This window comes from Rhinolophus sinicus, chromosome 17 (assembly GCF_057876585.1).
Source record: "Rhinolophus sinicus isolate RSI-liver-muscle chromosome 17, RSI-T2T, whole genome shotgun sequence".
NCBI classification, from domain to species: Eukaryota; Metazoa; Chordata; class Mammalia; order Chiroptera; family Rhinolophidae; genus Rhinolophus; species Rhinolophus sinicus.
The window spans coordinates 79,807,911-79,828,111 of record NC_142517.1 but is presented as its reverse complement, the minus strand read 5'-3'; the positions used below and the strand labels follow the sequence as shown (position 1 = coordinate 79,828,111).

Below are 20,201 nucleotides of genomic sequence, written 5' to 3'. Positions count from 1 at the left end.
GAAGTTCTGCCAGAGCCTCCTAACAAAAGCGTAGGAAGCTGTCATATACGACCACTGAGTTGCCTTCCTGGTTTCCTCTCTTTTGTTTTGTTCCCTTCCCCACTTTCTTGCTTATCAGGACAATTACACTTTGACCTGGTTAGCTAGTCCCTCCCCTTCTTTGTTATTGCCCTGAGTTATTTTCCTTTTCCCATAACTTCAATCACTTATTTCATGTTCTCATTCAGTGAAGGTGAGGAAATTGCAAGCAGAGTAGGTCATTCAAACTGCATTCTGCCTGATTAACCTCAAAAAGCCTGAAAAAAAAAAAAATGAGGACATTTGCCTGATAGGTCACTGAAAGAAGGAATTATTTTTCTTTTTGGAATAGTTTCTGATTACACTTCTTGGCACAAGAAGAAAAGAAGCTAGTTGTTTTTCACACAGGAGTGGATTTGTGGTTTGGCTTCCCCATGGCTTTCTGGCGCAAGTGTGACTCCAGGCTGCTGGTGGCCGTAGTGTGTGGGCTGCTGACCGCCATCGTTTTGGGACTGGACATTTGGATGACCGTGGTCAGGATCAACAGAGGTAATGTTGTCCTACTATGTTTAACTCGGAGCGAGAGAAGGCATTGAGCCTCTGTCCGTGCCACCTGCCACAACCATACTGGAACGTGCCGTGTCTAGGCTGACCTGCCCACCAAGGTGCTATTTATGAAATGTATGCAAGGGTCAACTGATGGCAAACATGTGGTTGTATATACACGAATGTGTGTGTGTGTGTGTGTGTGTACGTGCGCGCGCGCACAGGGTGACAAATGACATGGTTGAATTGGCCTCTTTATGTCCTTTTTAACTCCTGACTGAACAGATAGCAGAGTAATAATGAAAATCATTAATAACACTTGTTTGGGTTTGTTTAGCTAAATCCAAGAGAAGAAAATAGTTACGGACATACACACATGTATACACATAAACATACGCAGAATAGAATTTTATCTCAAGAAGGAAGTTTAGGAATGTTCTCTCTAGGATTGTAAATAAAATGATATGGTTTGCGCACTAAGTTCCCACTTCTCAGGTGCAGAAAACTACTCAAAAATTAACATAATTTTCCTGGTTATTCAGCAAAGATTTGTTAGTCACCTGCTGTGCTATAGCTGACAGGGGATTGGGGGTTGGGAGAGAGGGGTTATGGTGTGAAAAACAGGAAGTTTAAGGGAAAGCCACAGAAACTAGCAGCAGAGACTTTCCCTTATCCTCATGCTGTCCTCTTGTTCTGCAGAGGTTCTCCTTGAGGGATTCAAAGCGGGGGGTGCTCAGCACTCCCCTTTTGTAAGAAACAGAGAAAGTTCCTATGGAAACTGAATAAATAAGGGTAAATAATGCCAGTCAGGAGAGGGCAGAAGGAGAGGTGGTCTGCCCTCTGAGAAGATAACTGCAGACAAAGGGTTGGGGGAGCCCGCAGGAGTACAGCGTGTGGCATGACTGCAAAGATCCTCTGTGGGGCACAAAAGGAATCAAGTATATTGGCAGCTGACAGAGTGGTAGCTGAGAATAGATCTGGTTTTCTTCCACCAAAGAACAATATTTCGAGAACACTGTATGAATAGGATTAGGGAACGTACCATAACAAAATTTACCAGAACAAAAACAATCAAATTTGAACTTGAGGAAAATGTATTCTGTCTCTTCGTTTAAGTTTTTAAAAATAGTTTAGTTGCGGTTTAAAAAAATTATGAATGATAGCGTTTACCCTATAAAGGCTGTTACATTTATAAGACCTTATTTAAACGTATACTTTTAAGAAATCTTTCCTTCCTTCCTCCCTTCCTTTTTTCCTTCCTTCCTTCCTTCCTTCCTTCCTTCCTTCCTTCCTTCCTTCCTTCCCTCCCTCCCTCCCTCCCTCCCTCCCTCCCTCCCTCCTTCCCTCCCTCCTTCCTTCATTTCCTTTCGTTATTTGACATTTACTGTTAAAGGGAAATTTGTGGTAGGTACAACAGAACCATTAAAACAAGGACCAAAATACAAAAACATTGTAAGGAAGAGGACAGAGTGGGGAACAGAAAGTATATGAAAGTCAAAGGCTGGGGGCAGTTGCTAAAAATAAATACAAACCTAAGCCTGAGCTTCCCGAGGTCTAAGGCCCCAAACGAAGCAGAGTAAGTAACAAATATCCCATGTCTAGCAGTAGAAGCACACCAGCTCCTCAGAAAAGACAAGCATTTCCTTGCTCTGAGCAGAAGTTTAAATTGGCTCTTTTTACAAGGGACAGCCCTCGGTTTGGGGGTAAACCCAGTTGAAAAGGAAGGGGTTATTGCTATCATTTAAAGAGAAAGATTGAGAGACTGATACTCCTTACTGTTATATTTTGCCTTGTACATTTTATTCAGATTTTGTTTCAGTTGGTAAATTCTGGTTCATTCCACGTCACTCCCTTCCACTCATTCCATCACTCTACTCCATCTTTTTGCATCTCATCTCATCCCATCTAATGTAATTACTGAATGGTCTTGCTTTGGTTTCTTTGCTTGGGTATAGAGATGAGTTGTTTTTTAACTTATTTTTTAAGGAGAGAGTTATGGATATTTCATTCTTATAAAACTCACAATTTAAAAATTCTTACTATATTTTAGGTACTATGCAAAAAAATTCACATAGTTTATTTCATTTAATCCTGACAACCACCCTTTGAGGCAGATATGAATATATCCATGTTACAGATGGGGAAACTGAGGCTCATAGAATTTTTTTTTGTTTTAATTTTTTTTATTGGGGAACAGTGTGTTTTTCCAGGGCCTATCAGCTCCAAGTCCAGTTGCCGTCCTCAATCTCAGTTGCAGGGGGTGCAGCCCACCATCCCATGCGGCAATTGAACTGACAACCTTGTTGTTAAGAGATTGCGCTCTAACCAACTGAGCCATTGGGCCTCCCTAGAATGTTTTTAAGCTCACATAGTTAGAAAGTGTTGAGTCTGGATTGGAATCTAGATTATTCTAATTTCAGTGTCTATGCTCCAGTCCTACACTGTTCTGCCTTTCTAGAAGCAAGACAATAGTAACCCAATCAATTAATTCATCTTTTCTTTTTGAGACAACTATGGCTGAAAACCCTAATTCACAAAGATATGCAGTAACCACTAGAATCTGAGCATTTTGTTGTTTTGCTAGGCAAAGTTAGGCCCTTTGGGATATCACTTTGTTTGTCTTCAAGTCAATGAGATTTTACTTTATTAATAGTGCTTATAGAGAGTTTAGTATTCCTGCTTCAATTTTAAGGTTTTCTGAGTCTTCAAATGGTGTCTATAGATTTTTGATGGCAGAGTATCTGCCATAACTTTGCCACCTTTTGCTATGTTTGTGCAAAAGCATTTTCTCCAGCTTTGCAAAGTCATATGATTGTCTGCTATTGATCTTCTAGTCCAGAACAGCAAAAGACACTACATCCAACTGCAAATGCTTAGAACACTGTTCATTTTCTGACAGTATTCAAGCTGGTGACTGCCTTTCATAGAAAGATTTCTCCTATTCACTCACCCCACCATCTAGTAGCCATCAAACAAGCCACAAATGAGCTCATCTCTGTCTAATTATTCTGTGTGTTTACTTTTTGTTTTTAAAAATGAATCATTGGTTTTAATATTAAGCAAGTGCTTCAAGACATGTCCTCTAGAATGCCAGTGACCTGTGTTGTATAGAAAAAGTTTTTATTCTGCTCCTCTTCCTTAATAAGGCCTCTTGTCAAAGATCATGATTCAAGGTTCTGGTCCTGATGAAGCTGACAGCATTTCATGTGAGTAGATGAGACTTCTTTCAGGATTGCTAGAATAGTCTTTGGCATTTTTATACGTTGGCGATGAAAACATTAAATAATAATGATCTTTTTTCACCAAAGCATCACAATATTTTTGAAATAAAATACATTTCACTATGTATTAAATACACATACACACACACACACACACACACACACACACACACAATATAGAAGTAAACACAGATGCAGACATGTTGATGCACAAAAATATTGCCAAGTGTAACACCTTTCCCATCCATGCTCCCAGGAGCAAGATGTCCTATGCATTTGAAGTTTTACCTAGTAAAATATTTTTCAGAACTATTGGTGACTTTTGCAATTTTCAAAAGGGGCTCAAGACTTGGAGTTTTTCTCTGATGATATCAGTTTGCCTAAAACTCTTCATCAAGAGTTTCACATGGTCTCCTTCTTCGGTGGTTTAGGTCTTAGGTGATATGTCACCTCCTCAAATAGACCTTTCCTATCCACTCACTCTAAGGTTATCACCTCATTCATTCTCTTTCACATGTATTTTTTTTTTTTCATGGCTTTTATCACCTCATAATTTCTTGTTTATTTGTTTGCTGGTTGACTATCTCCCCATTTCTAGAATGAAAGCTTTCAGTATAAGTCAAGGACCTGCCTGATTTGTTAATAGCTGCCAATACAAAGTTGATGAGTGAATGAAAAAATTATGTGCAAACTGGACTAAGAGTTGTCAAGTAACTACATTCAGAATTTCTTGTGATTTGCCTCAAAATATTAAAATAAATGTAATTCTGGATTTGTTTACATCAGTTAACATAGACACTATTTTAGTATTCTTCCTCTGCTCCAAGCGATGTAACACACTGACCATTCCTGAGGCTATGGCTTCATTAAGACCTCTCCAACTTTGTGTGGCTTCTTTTGTTTAACCACACGATCAACAATCTTGTAGGATACTTTTATGTTTGAGAAAAATCTACATTTTGTCAGCCCTTCAACCTTTCACATTGGGCATTTTTAAAAGAATAATGTCCACCTTATCTTATGTATTTTTCAGAATGGACAGACATAAGGTGCTCCATCTCTGTTGGAGTCGTGCTTCTAATAGCAAGAACATTGTAACACAAGAAGCAGCATGGCTTTTGGGTCCCATCCACATAATGAAAGTACAATAAAAACATAAATAAGCTTCATTGTCTATCTTTCCATTGACATTTTTCTACTTGCCCTAAGCCTGATGTAAATATAGACAGATGTCCATAATCATAACAGTAAGTAATGTTCTCTTTAACTCTGACCAATGGGAGACTATCTTAACCTCACAACCTAATAGCAATGACGATTATGCCTTATTCAACCATATCCTATGCCTCTTCCTGCTGTCTGCCATCATGACTCTTTTCTATCCCTCTCCACATACTCTAGCCTTCATTACCTATCACAGGACTCACTTGTGCCACAGGCTAACAAGAGATTTTTGTAGGTTAAAATATTCCCAAGTCCCAGGGTTAGACTTTATAGCACTGAAATTCTTGCACAGTGAGAATTGTGGGTTGTGAGGGAAAGGTCAAGGAGAGTTTATTGATTCTCGGAAAATAATTTGTCTACAGATATTTGGCTTTCATTTTCCTGAATTACAGTAGTTCCTCAAGAGACAAACTAGATACTAAATCAGACTCATATGACTATTCCTAGAGGACAGGTTGCATTTTGGGGTTAAAAAAAAAAAAAAGGTCTAAAGAAGTGTTTTCTGAATGGAGGAAGTTGGGTTTTAGGTAACTGGAGTGTTATTTAGTCTTACTTGTCAGCTGTAAATCTCTCTTCTGCTCCTTTATCAGTCACCTTTTTTACTTCCTCATATAACCACTCTCTAAATCTAGAGAGTAATTTCTATGAAAGGGAAGGAATTTCTTGAGGAATAAATTTTGTTATGTAATTGGCTTAGGGGCATGAATTATTTTAACATCAGAATTAGTGATGTTTAAATTACTGATCCCATTTTTAAAGTCACTTCCTTAAATTAAAAGGGAAGAACCTCGGCTTAGCGGATTTTTTACTTGATTTCCAGGTATTAGATATTTTTACTTGGAATTCTGAATACAACTACCATCCATGTGTTTTGATAACACATGTTATTAAGGAAAATCTACTATAGAGTATGGTAGTTAACAATGTGTATATTAGAGTTGGGGAGAGAAAAAAGCTCTGAAGCCAGACTGCCTGGGTTCACATAAGCCCTACTTTATAGGGCTGATATGAGGAATAAATGAGTTACTACACTGACAGATTTAAGATGGTGTCTAGTACGCTGTAAGTACTCAGTAAATGCTGGCTACTATATAGTTTAGTGCAGTTTTCTCCACTCCCTGAATTACGTCTTGAATAGATGCCATTGACTTACATTGAACCTTTGGATTGAAACTCGGTTTGTCAAACTGAAGGTCTGCAGTAGGTTTAATCATTAAGCTCAATTGACTAGCTCAAAACAGAAACAGAAACAGTTCTAAGAACTGCTATATCTTCCTGTATTTTTTTAAAAAAAATATTTATATTATACTACACCATCGGGGAAAATTTTATTAAAATATTTAACCAGTTTATTGAAATATGTAAGCAGGTAGTTAATATTGAACAACCTTGACCTTAAGTAAAGACAGCACTTTATGTATTTTGTTTAACTTTTTTTCACCACAATGGAATAAACTTTCCTAAACATTGTTCTCTCACTTAAGAGTAAACTGTGTCCTCACCCAAATATTTCAAATTCCTGGTCTGGGACAAATGAGAGATTCCTGGATTTTAAACGTTTCAAGACTGAGCCAGACACTAGTTTCCTGATGTAATTTATTTGACTAAGGAAAGATATTTTTATTCCCCCACTTACTCAAACTAGACTTTTCAAAAACAGATTCTAATTTTGTCTAGTTTAGGAGAAGAAATTCAATTCATGTTTCCTTTTGAAATTTTTAATACTTTATGTTATTTTCTCAAACCGTATGAAGTGCATGTCACATATTCTGCATTTAGTTTTCCATGACATGTAATAAAGTTATTGAAAATAGGGAATAGGGCTAATATTTCTGGAAATCTTTCTTACAGCAATTAGAAAGAATGTAGGGAAATATTATTAATCTCATACCAACTTCATAAAAAACAAAATACTATTATTAAATATGTTCTAGTATATGGTTCCTCAAATAAAAGAAGCTGAAGCTCACCTGCCCTCCCTGTGGTAAAGGCAGGGAGCAGGAACACCTGATTAGTAACCAAGAGATCTGATTCTAGCCCACACTCAGCTATTAATTATTGATCTGGAACAAGTTACTCTTTGTGTAAAGTGTACTCTTTATGGACTTTACATAGAATAAGGAAGCTGGACCAATGAATAGTTAATGTCACCTGTGTGAGTCCATCATTCTAAAAACTAGTTATATGATATAAACAAGCCACTTCATTTTTCTGGATCTGACTTTCTTCAAACCCAGAGGCTTAAAAGTACCCATATTCTTTTGCTGTATTTTTATTTTTGTGGGTAATTTAGATATTTCAGAGGATTGGGTCTTGAACTGAGGAGCACAAGGTGTTAAAAATGTGATTACAATACAGGAGTGGATAGCTCAGCTTGGGCTTGATAGCCTCAATCAAAATGCAAATGGAAAAGAAACCCGTCAGCAAACATTTGTTGGATACCTTCCATACATCTGGCATTGTGTGAGGACCTAGAGATATAAGCTATGGCCCTTGCTCTAAAGGGAGTCAAAATACTCAAGTATAAGACATGACTCACCATACAGCAAAAAGGCAGACTGAGTAGACATGGACAGGTCTCCTTCCTACTTAGAAACTTGCAGAAATTATGAACAAAATATAATAATAATTAAAATACATAAGCAGGCTTCCTTTCTGGAAGGGAAATCCCAGGTGGCAGAAACAAAGAGAAAAGTCAATACCATAATGGTACTGGCATAAACTCTAGTGATTGGGGGTTGTGGTTTCCGTGCATACGTGGGGACAGGAGGCATGACTTCCATCATGTGTGAAGTGGACAAGTTGGACCTGAGCCAAGGGCATAACACCTGAAGCCTTAAGGAGTTGCCTCATCTATGAAAAGGAGATTAGAAAAGTTCTCCTCGTTAGCCCAGAGAAGCATTCAATAACTCTTATCTGTTCAGGGCCATGAGTAAGGAAAAAAAAAAAAGTCACTGCAAGTAATTGAAACCCCACATAATAGAATCTGAATTTGTCCTACCTATACAATGTAGAAACCCCCAAGGAAAAACAATTTGCTTTTGCCTGTTAACCCTGTATCTCAAAATCTTGCCATGATTGCTTATTAGTTCCAGGTATTTATTGTGTGTGCGAATCTTTGGTATTTTCTACACAGACAGTTATGCCATCTCTGAACCAAGACTCTTTCATTTTTTCCTCCCAATCTGAATACGTTTTATTTCCTTTTCTTGTTTGACTTCATTAGCTAGGACTTCCAGTATAATGTTGAATAGGTGTGGTGAGAAGGGACATTCTTACCATGATCACAATCTTAGGGAAAACCATTTAATATCTCATCATTAAGTATGAGGTTAATGCTAAGGTTTTTTGTAGATGTTCTGTATCAACTTGATGCAACAATTCCCCCATATTCCTACTTTCCTAAGCGTTTTTATCATGAATGGGTGTTGGATTTTGTTAAGCGCTTTTTCTATTGATATGACTGTGGGATTTTTCTTCTTTAGCCTGTTGATATGATGGATGATATTAATTGATTTTAAAATGTTATCCATTGTTGCATACCTGAGATAAATATCAATTCATTATGGTGATAATTATTTATACATTGTGGGGTTCAGTTTGCTAATATTTTGTTGAGGAGTTTTGCACTTATATTTATAAGAAATATTGATACGTAATTTTCCTTTCTTATAAAGTCTTTGTCTGATTTTGTATTAGGGTAAGGCTGGCCTCATAAAATGAGTTGGGAAGTGCTCCTTCTCCTCCTATTCAAGAGATTGTGGAGATTCCCACATGAGCCAGTGAGCTGCACCATCCCCAACTAGATTGAAGACAATGAGCTGAGCAGCCAGCCGCTCAGCAGCCGGTGGGCGGCCAAATGGCTCAGTTGGTTAGAGCACGTGCTCATAGCGTTAAGGTTGCTGGTTTGATTCCCACATGGAATGGTGGGCTGCATCCTCTGCAACTAGATTGAAAACGGCGACTGGACTTGGAGCTGAGCTGCGCCCTCCACAACTAGATTGAAGGACAATGACTTGGAGCTGATGGGCCCTGGAAAAAACACACTGTTACCCAAGGGAAGGGAAGGGGGAAGGGGGAAGGGAGAAGGGGGAAAAAAGATTTTTATTAAAAAATATAGCTAATATATAACATTATATCAGTTTCAGCTGTACACCATACTTGTTCAATATTATTCCTAAAGAAGTGATCACCATGAGTTCAGCAACCATTTGACACCATACCACTCTATCAACATTTTTTACTATATTCCCCATGCTGTACATTACATCCCCATGGCTTATTTGTTTTATACCTGGTAATTTGAACCTCTTATTGCCCTTCACCTTTGTCCCCCCTTTTTAAATTTTTCAGTTACAGTTAACATTCAATATTATTTTGTATTAATATCAGGTATACAGCATAGTGGTTAGACATTTGTTTAATTTAAGAAGTGATCCTCTTGACTAGACTAGTACTCACCTGGCATGACACATAGCTATTACCATATTATTGACTATATTCTCTATGCTTTACTTACATCCCATTGAGTATTTTGTAATTACCAATTTGTATTTCTTAATCCCTTCACCTTTTTCACCCTATCCCCCAACCCCCCACCCATCTACCACCCCAATAAATCTAATACCCATTTGACACCATACATAGTTATAATATCATTGACTATATTCCTTATATGCTATAAGGGTATAGCATAAGGAATATAGTCAATAATATTATCATGCCAATATTATATTGCCATGACTACTGTGGAACAACAAATTTGTACTTCTTAATCCCACCTGTTTTTCACCACCTCCCAATCCTCCTCCCATCTGGCAGCCATCAAAATGTTCTTTGTGTCTTTGAGTGTGTTTCTGTTTTGTTTGTTTGTTTGTTTTGTTATTTAGACTCCACACATAAGTGAAATCATATTGCATCTGTCTTTCACTATCTGATGTACTCCACTCAGCACAATACCCTCCAGGTCCATCCATGCCACTGCAGATGACAAGAACCCATTCCCTTCCATGGCCGAGCAATATTCCACTGTATATACATATATACCACCTTTATCCATTCTTCCATCAGCACCAGGCTGCCTCCACATCTTGGCCATTGTAAACTGCTGCAATGCTGCAATGAACATATGGATGCACATGTCCCCTCGAAGTAGCGTTTTGGGTTTCTTCAGACAAATACCCAGAAGTGGGATTACTGAGTCCTTCTTTGTCTCTTTTTATAGCCTTTGTTTTAAAGTTTATTCTGTCTGGTATAAGTATTGATGCCCTCGCCTTTTTTTTTTTTTTTCCATTTTCATGAAATAACTTTTTTCATCCTTTTATTTTCAGTCTATGTGTGTCTTTCAACCTGAAATGAGTCTCTTATAGGCAGCATACATAAAGATTTTGTTTTCTTATCCATTCATCTACCACATGTTTTTGATCAAAGCATTTAATCCGATTACATTGAAACTAATTGGTAGATATGTAGCTATTGCCATTTTATTATTCATATTTTTAATTATTTTTTTGGCTTAAAGAAGTCCCTGTAACATTCCTTGTAATACTTGTTTGGTGATGATGAACTCCTTTAGCTTTTTCTTGTCTGGAAAACTCTTAATCCTTCAATTTTAAATGATAGTCTTGCTGAGTAGAGCAGTCTTGATTATAGATCCTTGCTTTTCATCACTTTGAATATTTCCTATCAATCCCTTCTGGCTTGAAAAGTTTCTGGTGAGAAATCAGCTGATAATCTTATGGGAGCTCCCTTATAAGTTACCAGTTGCCTTTCCCTTGGGACTTTTAGGATTCTCTTTGTCTTTAACCTTTGCCATTTTAATTAGAATGTGTTTTGGTTCATCTTGTTTGGGACTGTCCGTACTTTCTGGGTTTGTATGTCTATTTTCTTTAACAGGTTAGGAAAGTTTTCAGGCACTATTTCTTCAAATAGGTTCTCAATCCCTTGCTTTCTCTTCTCCTTCTGGTACTCCTATGATGCGAATGTTGTTACATTTGATGTTATCCCAGAGGTCCCTTAAACTGTCCTCATTTTTTGGGAATCTTTTTTCTTTTTGCTGTTCTGATTGGATGTTTTTTGCTCCCTTGTCTTCCAAGTTGCTGATTCAGTCCTCTTTTTCATCTAGTCTGCTGCTAATTCCTTCTAGTGCATTCTCATTTCAATTATTGTATTCTTCACTTCTGACTGCTTGTTTTTTATGGTTTCTATGTCCTTTTTTATGCTTGCTATCTCTTTGTTGAAGTTCTCACTAAGTTCCTTGAGCATCCTTATAACCATTGTTTTGAACTCTGTCTCTAGTAGTTTGCTTGCTTCCATTTCGTTTAGTTCTTTCTCTGGAGTTTATTCCTGTTCTTTCATTTGGGATGTGTTTATTTGTTTCCTCATTTTGACTGCTTCTCTGTGTTTGTTTCTATGTATTAGGTAGATCTACTATGTTTCCCAGTCTTGACCTGGTGGCCTTATGTAGTAGGTACCCTATGGGGTCCTGGCACAGTCTCCTGGGTCACCTGCTGTGGATGCTCCAGGAATGTCCTTTGTGTGGGTTGTGTGTGTCCTGCTATTATAACTGAGTCTTGATTACTATCAATGGGTTGAATTAATCCTTAGGCTGACTGGTTGTGGGGTTTGGCCCCATCCACAGTTTATGGGATACTGTGTAGGGCTCTTACCACACGGAATGCGATTTGCCCCAGCAGGTTCTTGTGCTTATTGATTTATTTATTTATTTATTTATTTATTTATTTATTTATTTATTTATTTTACCCTTCTTCTGCCTACTGCCCCCCCCCCACTCCGGTTCAAGCCGTTGTTTCTCAGTCTAGCTGTGTAGGACACAGCTCCCTGGCCCATGCTGGTATTATGAGCTTTGTGCTCCCCACAGCTGAGACAGCCGGTGGCCAGTCATTGGTTGCCTGCTCACAGCAGCTCTCGCTGGCTGCAGGCCTCTCATGCTAGCTGTCGGCCACTCATGGCAGCACATGGTAGCCCACAGTAGCTCACAGCAGCTCACGGCAGCACATGGTAGCTCACAGCAGCTCATGGCAGCCCACAGAAGCCAACAGCAGCACATGGCAGCTCACACCAACCTCTACCTGCTCACGGCAGCCCAGTTCCAGGGAGAGCTGTTCACAATCTTAGCTGTGGAGGGCGCAGCTCACTGGCCCATGTGGGAATCAAACCAGCGACCTCGGCATTAGGAGCATGGTTGGACCTCAGCAGGTCCAACCACCTGAGCCACCGGCTGGCCCTCTTGTGCTTATTGAGACTGCCCTTTGGCTGTGCCACATGTGGGGCTAATTGGGTGGTGCTCTGCTATGGTCTGAAGCCAACCTCCAGGTATGTTGTTTCTGGGGTCTCATAAAAGGGGCTCTGGTGCAGGCCCTGGTCACCCACTACCTGTGATCAACCAGGGACTACCTGGTAGGAGCTACAAAACTACCTATGGTTGGTCACTGTCTGTGCTGGACTTGAAGGCATGTTGGAGAGGACATGCTGTGAACTGAAGATGGCTGCCACCAGTATCAGGTCTGGGGTAGCTCCACAAAAAGCCAGAATACTCTAAGGCCTGCTGTCACCTGCCAGCTCCCGTAGGGTTCAGGTGCTGATAAAGCCTCATGCAGTACAGAGTTGGATGTGGCAGAGTTTCAGGGAGTCACTAGAGTGGGAAAACTTGTGGTCACCAGTTAATGTACACTCTGGTTTGGTGCCAGTGCTGAGCCTGGAGATACTCAGCAAAAGTCTTATATTACAACAAGGCCAGTCACCATCTGCCTGGGGTCCACAGACTTCAATAGTTTTTTAAGAAAGAGGGCAATGTGGTTAGGGCTGACTGCTCACCCAGAAAGTGCCTCTGCCATTGCGGTAGTTGAGTAGGGCAGAATCCCAGTGAATCAGCAGGGTGGAGCTGTGAAACTCTCCAGACCAATCAGATTCAGATTTGGCTGGAGAGGGTGGGCTCGACAGAGGAAAGATGGCACCCACCTGCCAGCTGCATGAGAGAAGGACCCCCACACAGGGAAAATGGCGACTGTCCTCCAGCTCTCATCCGAGACTACACACTCTAGTCTGTCCCCCGCATGCCTCAAATGCCCCCAAATCACCATCCCTCTGCCGGAGCCCAAGGTGAGTGCCTACAAGTGAGTGAGTCTGTACTCGCGCCCTTTAGGAGGACACGTGGGTTTCCCTGAAGACTTCCATCCATGTAGAAGGTCAGAATCCCCACTGTTTTTCACAGCCAGATGTTTTGGTGGCTCCTCTTCCCGGCACCAATACTCTAGGCTGGGGAATCTGGTGTGGAGATGAGGTTCCTTGCTCCTTCACGAGGGAACCTCTGTGGCCAAGATATCCCTCCCAGTTTTCATCTGCCAGAGGCTTGAGGCTAGCCCATTTCGCGTCTCCACCCTTCCTACCAATCTTGACCATTCTTGACGTGGCCTTTTCTTTATATTCTTAGTTATAAAACTTGTGTTCGGCTAGACTTCAGATGGTTCTCCAGGTTGATTGTTCTATAATTTAGTTGTAGTTTTGATGTTTTCATGGGATGAGGCAAGCATGGCATTTATCTACTCTGCCATCTTGGATACCAGATCCTGCCTTCTCTGATTTTAATTGAGCATTTTAAATGGTTTCATTTTCTCTCCTCTCTTACCATATCATTTATACTTAAAAAGTATCATTGTTATTATTCTTTTGAACAAACTTATCTGTTAAATCAATTAAAAATAAAAAACTAAAAGATTTTACCTTCATTTATTGCTTCTCTAATGCTCTTATTTTCTTATGTAGATCCAAATTTCTGATCTATATTATTTCCTTTTCTCTGAAGAACTTCTTTTAACATTTCTTGTAAAGTCGATGTACTGGTGGCAAACTCCCTCAATTTTTTTCTGAGTATATCTTTATTTCTCCTTTACTTTTATAAAATAGCTCCTTGGATTCAGAATTCTTGGTGGTTTTTTCTTTCAGCACTTTAAATATTTCGTTCCTCTCTTATTGCTTGCATGGTTTCTGAGAATTCCAGTATAATTCTTATATATGTTTCTCTATAGGTAAGGGTTGCACCCCCCTTGCTTCTTTCAGAAATTTCTCATTGTCATTTTACTTTCTGTAGTTTGAATAATGTATGCCTAAGTGTAGTTTTTTGTTTTTAATATTTATTCTGGTTGGTGTTCTCTGAGATTCCTAGATCTGTGGTTTGGCTCTGTCATTTATTTTGGAATATTCTCAGACATTAAAACTTCTAATATTTTTTTCTGTTCCTTTTTCCCTTTCCTCTCCTTCTAGTATGTATATGTTACACCTTTTGTCCTGCAATTCTTGGATATTCTGTTACTTTTTCACTTTTTCTCTTTGCTTTTTAGTTTGAGAAATTTCTACTAACACTTTTTCATGCTCACTGATTCTTTCCTTCCATGTCCAGTCTGCTGATGAATTCACCAAAGTAGTTCTTTGTTTCTGTTACAGTGCTTTTGGTTTCTAGCATTTCTTTTGATTCTTTCTTAGAGTTTCCATCTCTCTGCTTATATTACCCTCTTGTTCTTGCATGTTGTCCACTTTTTCCATTAAATGTCTTAGCATACTGACCATAATTATCATTATTTTTAAAAAAGATTTTATTGGGGAATAGTGTGTACTTCCAGAACTTTTCTTTTGTCCCAAGTCAAGTTGTTGCCCTTTCAATCCTAGTTGTGGAGGGTGCCATTTCAACTTTAAGTTGTTGTCCTTTCAGTCTTAGTTGTGGAGGGTTGCAGCTCAGCTCCAGGTCCAGTTGCCGTTGCTAGTTGCAGGGGGCACAACCCACCAACTGGCATCCTTGTGGTTGAGGGGACGCGCTCCAACCAACTGCGCCATCTGGGAGCTCAGTGGCAGCTCAGCTCAAGGTGCTGTGTTCAATCTTAGTTGCAGGGGGAGCTGCCCACCATCCCTTGCGGGACTCGAGGAATGGAACTGGCAACCTTCTGGTTGAGAGCCCACGCTCCACCCAACTGAGCCATACGGGAGGCAGCTCAGCTCAAGGTGCCATGTTCAATCTTAGTTGCAGGGGGAAGAGCCCACCATCCCTCGAGGAATTGAACTGGCAAACCTTGTGGTTGAGAGCCCCTGGCCCATGTGGGAATCGAACTGGCAGCCTTCGGAGTTAGGAGCGTGGAGCTCTAACCACCTGAGCCACTGGGCTGGCCCGACCATAATTATTTTAAATTCCTGATCTGATAATTCCAAAATCGTATGTAAGTGTGGTTCTGATACTTGGCTTTTCTCTTCAAGCTGTGTTTTTTTGTTGTTCTTGTTGTTTTGTTTTTTGCCTTTTGGGATGCCTTGTAATTTTTTATTGAGAGTCAGACATGACATATTAGGTAAAAGTAATTGAGGTAGAAACCTTTAGTGTAAAGTTTTATGCTTACCTGGCTAGGAATTAGGAGATGTTCACTTTTTGCTGTTGTAGGTGTTTCTTGCCAGCCAATCTCTCAATCCCTCCTCATCACTCCTTGGGCAAACACTGTTCTGATTTTATCACCTTAAATTAGTTTTGCTATCCTTGAACTCATATAAAAAGAATCATACAGCATTTGCTCTTTTATAGTATTAATATTTTTGTTAACATAACGTTTTTGAGATGTATCTGTATTGTTGTGTTTGTTGCTTTTTTATTACTAAATAATCAATATTCCATTATATGAATGAAACATAATTTGTTTATTCAGTCTCCCATTGATGGACTACTTGGGTGTTTTGTTTTAACTACCATGAATAAAATTGCCAGGATTGGGTTCCCTGGTAAACAAATTCTAAATTGAAGATTTGTCTCCATAAAGATTGCAACAGGTGCTCTTAGAATCAATATTTATGGGGGAATGATGAAAGCCAGACTGGGTAGAAGGAAAAATTGAACTGCAACACAGCTGAAGCTGGGTTGCCCCATCAGAGTTGCCTTCTGTATTAGTTATCAATTGCTACAGAACAAATAACCCCCAAACTTAATGGCTTAAAATAATGATCATTTATTATCCTTCACGGCTTTTCTGGGTCCAGGATTTTGAAGCAGCATGCCTGGGTAGTTCTGAGTAAGGATCTCTTATGAAATTACCCTCAGATGGTTGTTGGAGTGGGGTCATCTTAAGTTTCTTCACTCATATGTGGTGTCTGGCTCAAAAGTTGAACAGTTGAAACTCCTCATGCCTCTCTCTGGGTGTCTCTGTGTAGCTTCCCCCCTTGATATCTCCAGCATTGAGGCTTCAAAGTAACCAGGTTTCTCACGTTACCTATAGGCTCAAGTCTCCCAAGCCATATATTCTAAGTGAGAGAGAGCCAGGTGGAAGCCAAATCACCTTTCATTATCTGGCTGGGAAGTCACAGAACACCATTTCTCCCACTCTGTTGGCTGAGGCAGATACAAAACTCCATTTGATTCCCGGAGATAGAGCATCAACCTCACCTTGCAATGAGAAGTGTCATCATCATATTATAAGAAGAGTGAGATGGGATACGTAGTGCAGCTATCTTTGGATAATACACTTCTTGAGGTATAGAGGCTGGAGCATGAGCCTTTATTTCCTGGCATTGACTAACTATGGCATGCATCATAGGATCTTGGATGAGATGACGCTTTAGTTGAGTTTGTTTCTACAATAGGACTCAGCTAAGTGTTCTCAGTTGCCAACATTCTCAAAAGCTGGAGGAATGAATGGTTCAGTCCTAAAGGGGAGGTTCCAGGTGTCATATAATAACATCCACAACAGATGTTAGTAACATTCTGGTACTAGTCTCTTTTTGGATGTATATTTCCATTTATTTTGCATACTTATCTAGAAATGGAGTTTCTGTGTCATAGGTAGGTGTATCTTTAGCTTTGTAAGAATTTGCCACACAGCCTTCCAAAATGGTTGGACCATTTGAAATTCCTAGTAGCAAATTGCTAGAGTTCCAGTTGTTCCACATACTCAGCAACATTTGGCATCATTGGTTTTGTAATTGTAGCCATTCTAGTGGGGTATGAAATGATATTTCATTGTGGTTTTAATTTGCATTAGTCCAATGACTAAGATGCGGAGCATTTTCATGTGCTTAGTGCCGTCTATATACCTTTTTTCGTGAAATGTCTATTTAAGTCTTTTACCCAATTTTAAAAGTGGCCTGTTTGTATTCTTCCAAGTAATGTATATTTTTTTTACAATTTACAATTCTAATTTACAATTAGATTTACAATTCTAGTTTATACTTATGGATACATTTCCTTTGTCAAATAGATAGATAGATAGATATTATATATATATTATTATATATATTATATATATATTATATTATATATATTATATATTATATTATATATTATATATATTGTATTATATATTATATTATATATATATATTATCTATCTACCTATATTATAGGTATATTATATTATATTATATTATATATATATATAATCTATCTACCTATCTATTTATCTATCTATCTAATATTTTCTCCTGATCTGTGGCTTCCATTTTTATTTTCTTAACAGTGTCTTTTGATGAACAGTAGTTTTTAGTTTTGATTAAGTCCAAGGCATAAATATTTTCTTTAATGTTTAGTACTTTCTGTGTTCTCTTTAAAAAAAAAAATTGTCTTTCCCAAAGTGGCAATATACTCCTATATTTTCTTAGAGAAGCTTGATAGTTTTAGCTTTTATATCTATGGTCCATCTCAAATTGAATTTTGAGTGTGATATTTTTACCCAGTTAGTCCAACACCATTTGTTGAAAAATCTTTCCTTTTCCAATTGAATTGCCTTGGCGTATTTTTTTTTCAAAAAAATCAACTGACTGATTATGTTATTTATTTATTTATTTATTTATTTATTTGTTTATTTATTTATTATTTATTTTTCATTGGGGACTATTGGGGAACAGTGTGTTTTTCCAGGACCTATCATTCGTTGTCCTTCAATCTAGTGGAGGGTGCAGCTCAGCTCTAAGTCCAGTTGCCGTTTTCAATCTTTAGTTGCAAAGGGCGCAGCCCACCATCCCATGTAGGAATTGAACTGGCAACCTTTGTTGTTGAGAGCTCACACTCTAACCAACTGAGCCATCTGACCGCCCTGACTGGGTATGTGTTATCTATTTCTAAATCCTTAATTCTATTCCATTGATGTATTTGTCTGTCTTTATGCTGATCTCATACTCTCTTGGTTGCTATAGCTGTATAATGAGTCATAAAAATAGTCATGTGAGCTATCCAAATCTGTTCTTTTAAAAGTTTGCTTCAGCATCTCTAGGTATTTTATATTGCCATAAGATTTTTAAATAACTTTGTAAATTTCTACAGAAAAAAGTATTTTGTTTCTGGATTTTTAGCTGTATCATTTTGGAGGAAATAGTCACCTTAACAACTTTGAGTCTTCCATACATACATGGTATATATCTCCATTTATTTAGATTTTTAAAAATTTCTCTTAATAACGAGGTCTTGCACATATTTTTTTAAATTTATTTCCAAAAAGTTGATAAATTTTATGGTAATTTCAATGGAAATTATTTTATAGTTTCATTTTCCAGTCATTTGCCGCTAATACATGGAAATAATGTTTTTGTATATATTTTGTATCATGCAACCTTGCTAAATTCACTTATCAATTCAAGTAGCTCTTTTCAAGACATCTTAGGATTTTCAACATAGATGATGATGTCATCGTCAATAAAAGATAATTCTATTTCTTCCTTAAGTTTATGTTCTTTATTTCCTCTTCTCTTCTCTTCTCTTCTCTTCTCTTCTCTTCTCTTCTCTTCTCTTCTCTTCTCTTCTCTTCTCTTCTCTCCTCTCCTCTCCTCTCCTCTCCTCTCCTCTCCTCTCCTCTCCTCTCCTCTCCTCTCCTCTCCTCTCCTCTCCTCTCCTCTCCTCTCCTCTCCTCTCCTCTCCTCTCCTCTCCTCTCCTCTCCTCCTTCCTTCCTTCCTTCCTTTCTTTTTTTGCCTATAACCCTGGCTAGCATCTTCAGTACAATATTAAATAAAAGCGGTTGGATCAATCATATGAAACTTTTTTCTATCATTCTTGGGGAGGACACATTCACTATTACACTATTTAGTATGATATTATTGGGAGGTTCTATGCAGATTAATCTTATCAGTTTGAAAAAGTTTCCTTTCATTCCCTGTTTGCAGAGAGTTAAAAAAATGTCAGATGCTTTTTGTTCCATGAACTTATTGAAATTTATTATTAAATTATTAAAAACATATGGTTTTCCCCTTTTATTCTGTCATATGGTGAATTAAATTAATTAATTTTCTATTGTTAAACCAACCGTACATTCCTGGGATACATCTCACTTGGTCATGGTGCATTATCGGTTTTATATATTCCTGGATTTGATTTGCTACTATTTTAAAAGGACTTTTGCATCTGTATAAATAAATGAGGTTTATTGGTATGTAATTTTCTTTTTATGTCTTTCTCATATTTTGGTATCAGGGTTGTCCTGGGATTATGAAATGATTTGGGAAGTTTCCTCCTTTCTCTGTTTTCTGAAAGAGTTTGTATAATTGATGTTATTTCTTCCCTAATTCACTAGTAAAATTCTCTGGGTCAGTAGTTGAATGCTTTCCGGATTTTTTCCTTATCTCTGAGTTTCAGCAGTTTGATAATGATGTGTCTAAGTGTGGTTTTCATCATATTTATTTTGCTCGTGCTTTACTGAGTTTCTTGGATCTATCGTTTAAAGTTAATTAAATTTGAAAAATCTTGACCATTATTTCTTCAGATATTTTATCTGCCCTATTCCACCTCTTCTCCCCTCTGGGAATCCAATTGCATATATGTTAGACTGCTTGAAGTTGTCCCACATGTCCCTGAAGCTGTGTTTTTTAAAAAACGTTTTTCCCTAGATTTGAGAAGAATTCACACACACACTTTGAAACTTTCTTCCATATGGCTTCCTCCATTCTGTAATATCTCCCTTCAATTTCCAGTTGTTGTGGTAGCCCCAAACAGGTTTCTTTCACACCTTAACTCATTAAGACTGTGGCTTTCTGCTGGAGTGTCAGCCACCCTTGCTATATCGACTGGGTAGTGTCCTTATTGGAAAGACTGTATAAACTTGGAATGCATTTCAGTTTCTATCTGCTTTTTATTGCTGTCCAATGTCTTTTAGCAGTTTGTCTGTTTTACTTTTGTCCAGAGTTTAAAATTACTATCTATAGGAGTATTAATATGGTACAATG

General features: G+C 38.3%; 1 protein-coding gene across 1 annotated transcript in view; it reads left to right on the top strand.

Moving 5' to 3' along the window:
* Nucleotides 1-273: 273 nt before the first annotated feature.
* The window catches only part of ADGRG7 (adhesion G protein-coupled receptor G7), a 72,573-nt gene continuing 52,645 nt past the window's right edge, over nucleotides 274-20,201 (top strand). Inside the window, exon 1 of the mRNA XM_019756477.3 lies at nucleotides 274-567. Within this exon, the coding sequence (XP_019612036.3) occupies nucleotides 453-567 (115 nt within the window). The 5' untranslated portion in view covers nucleotides 274-452. The remainder of the gene's footprint in view (nucleotides 568-20,201) is intronic.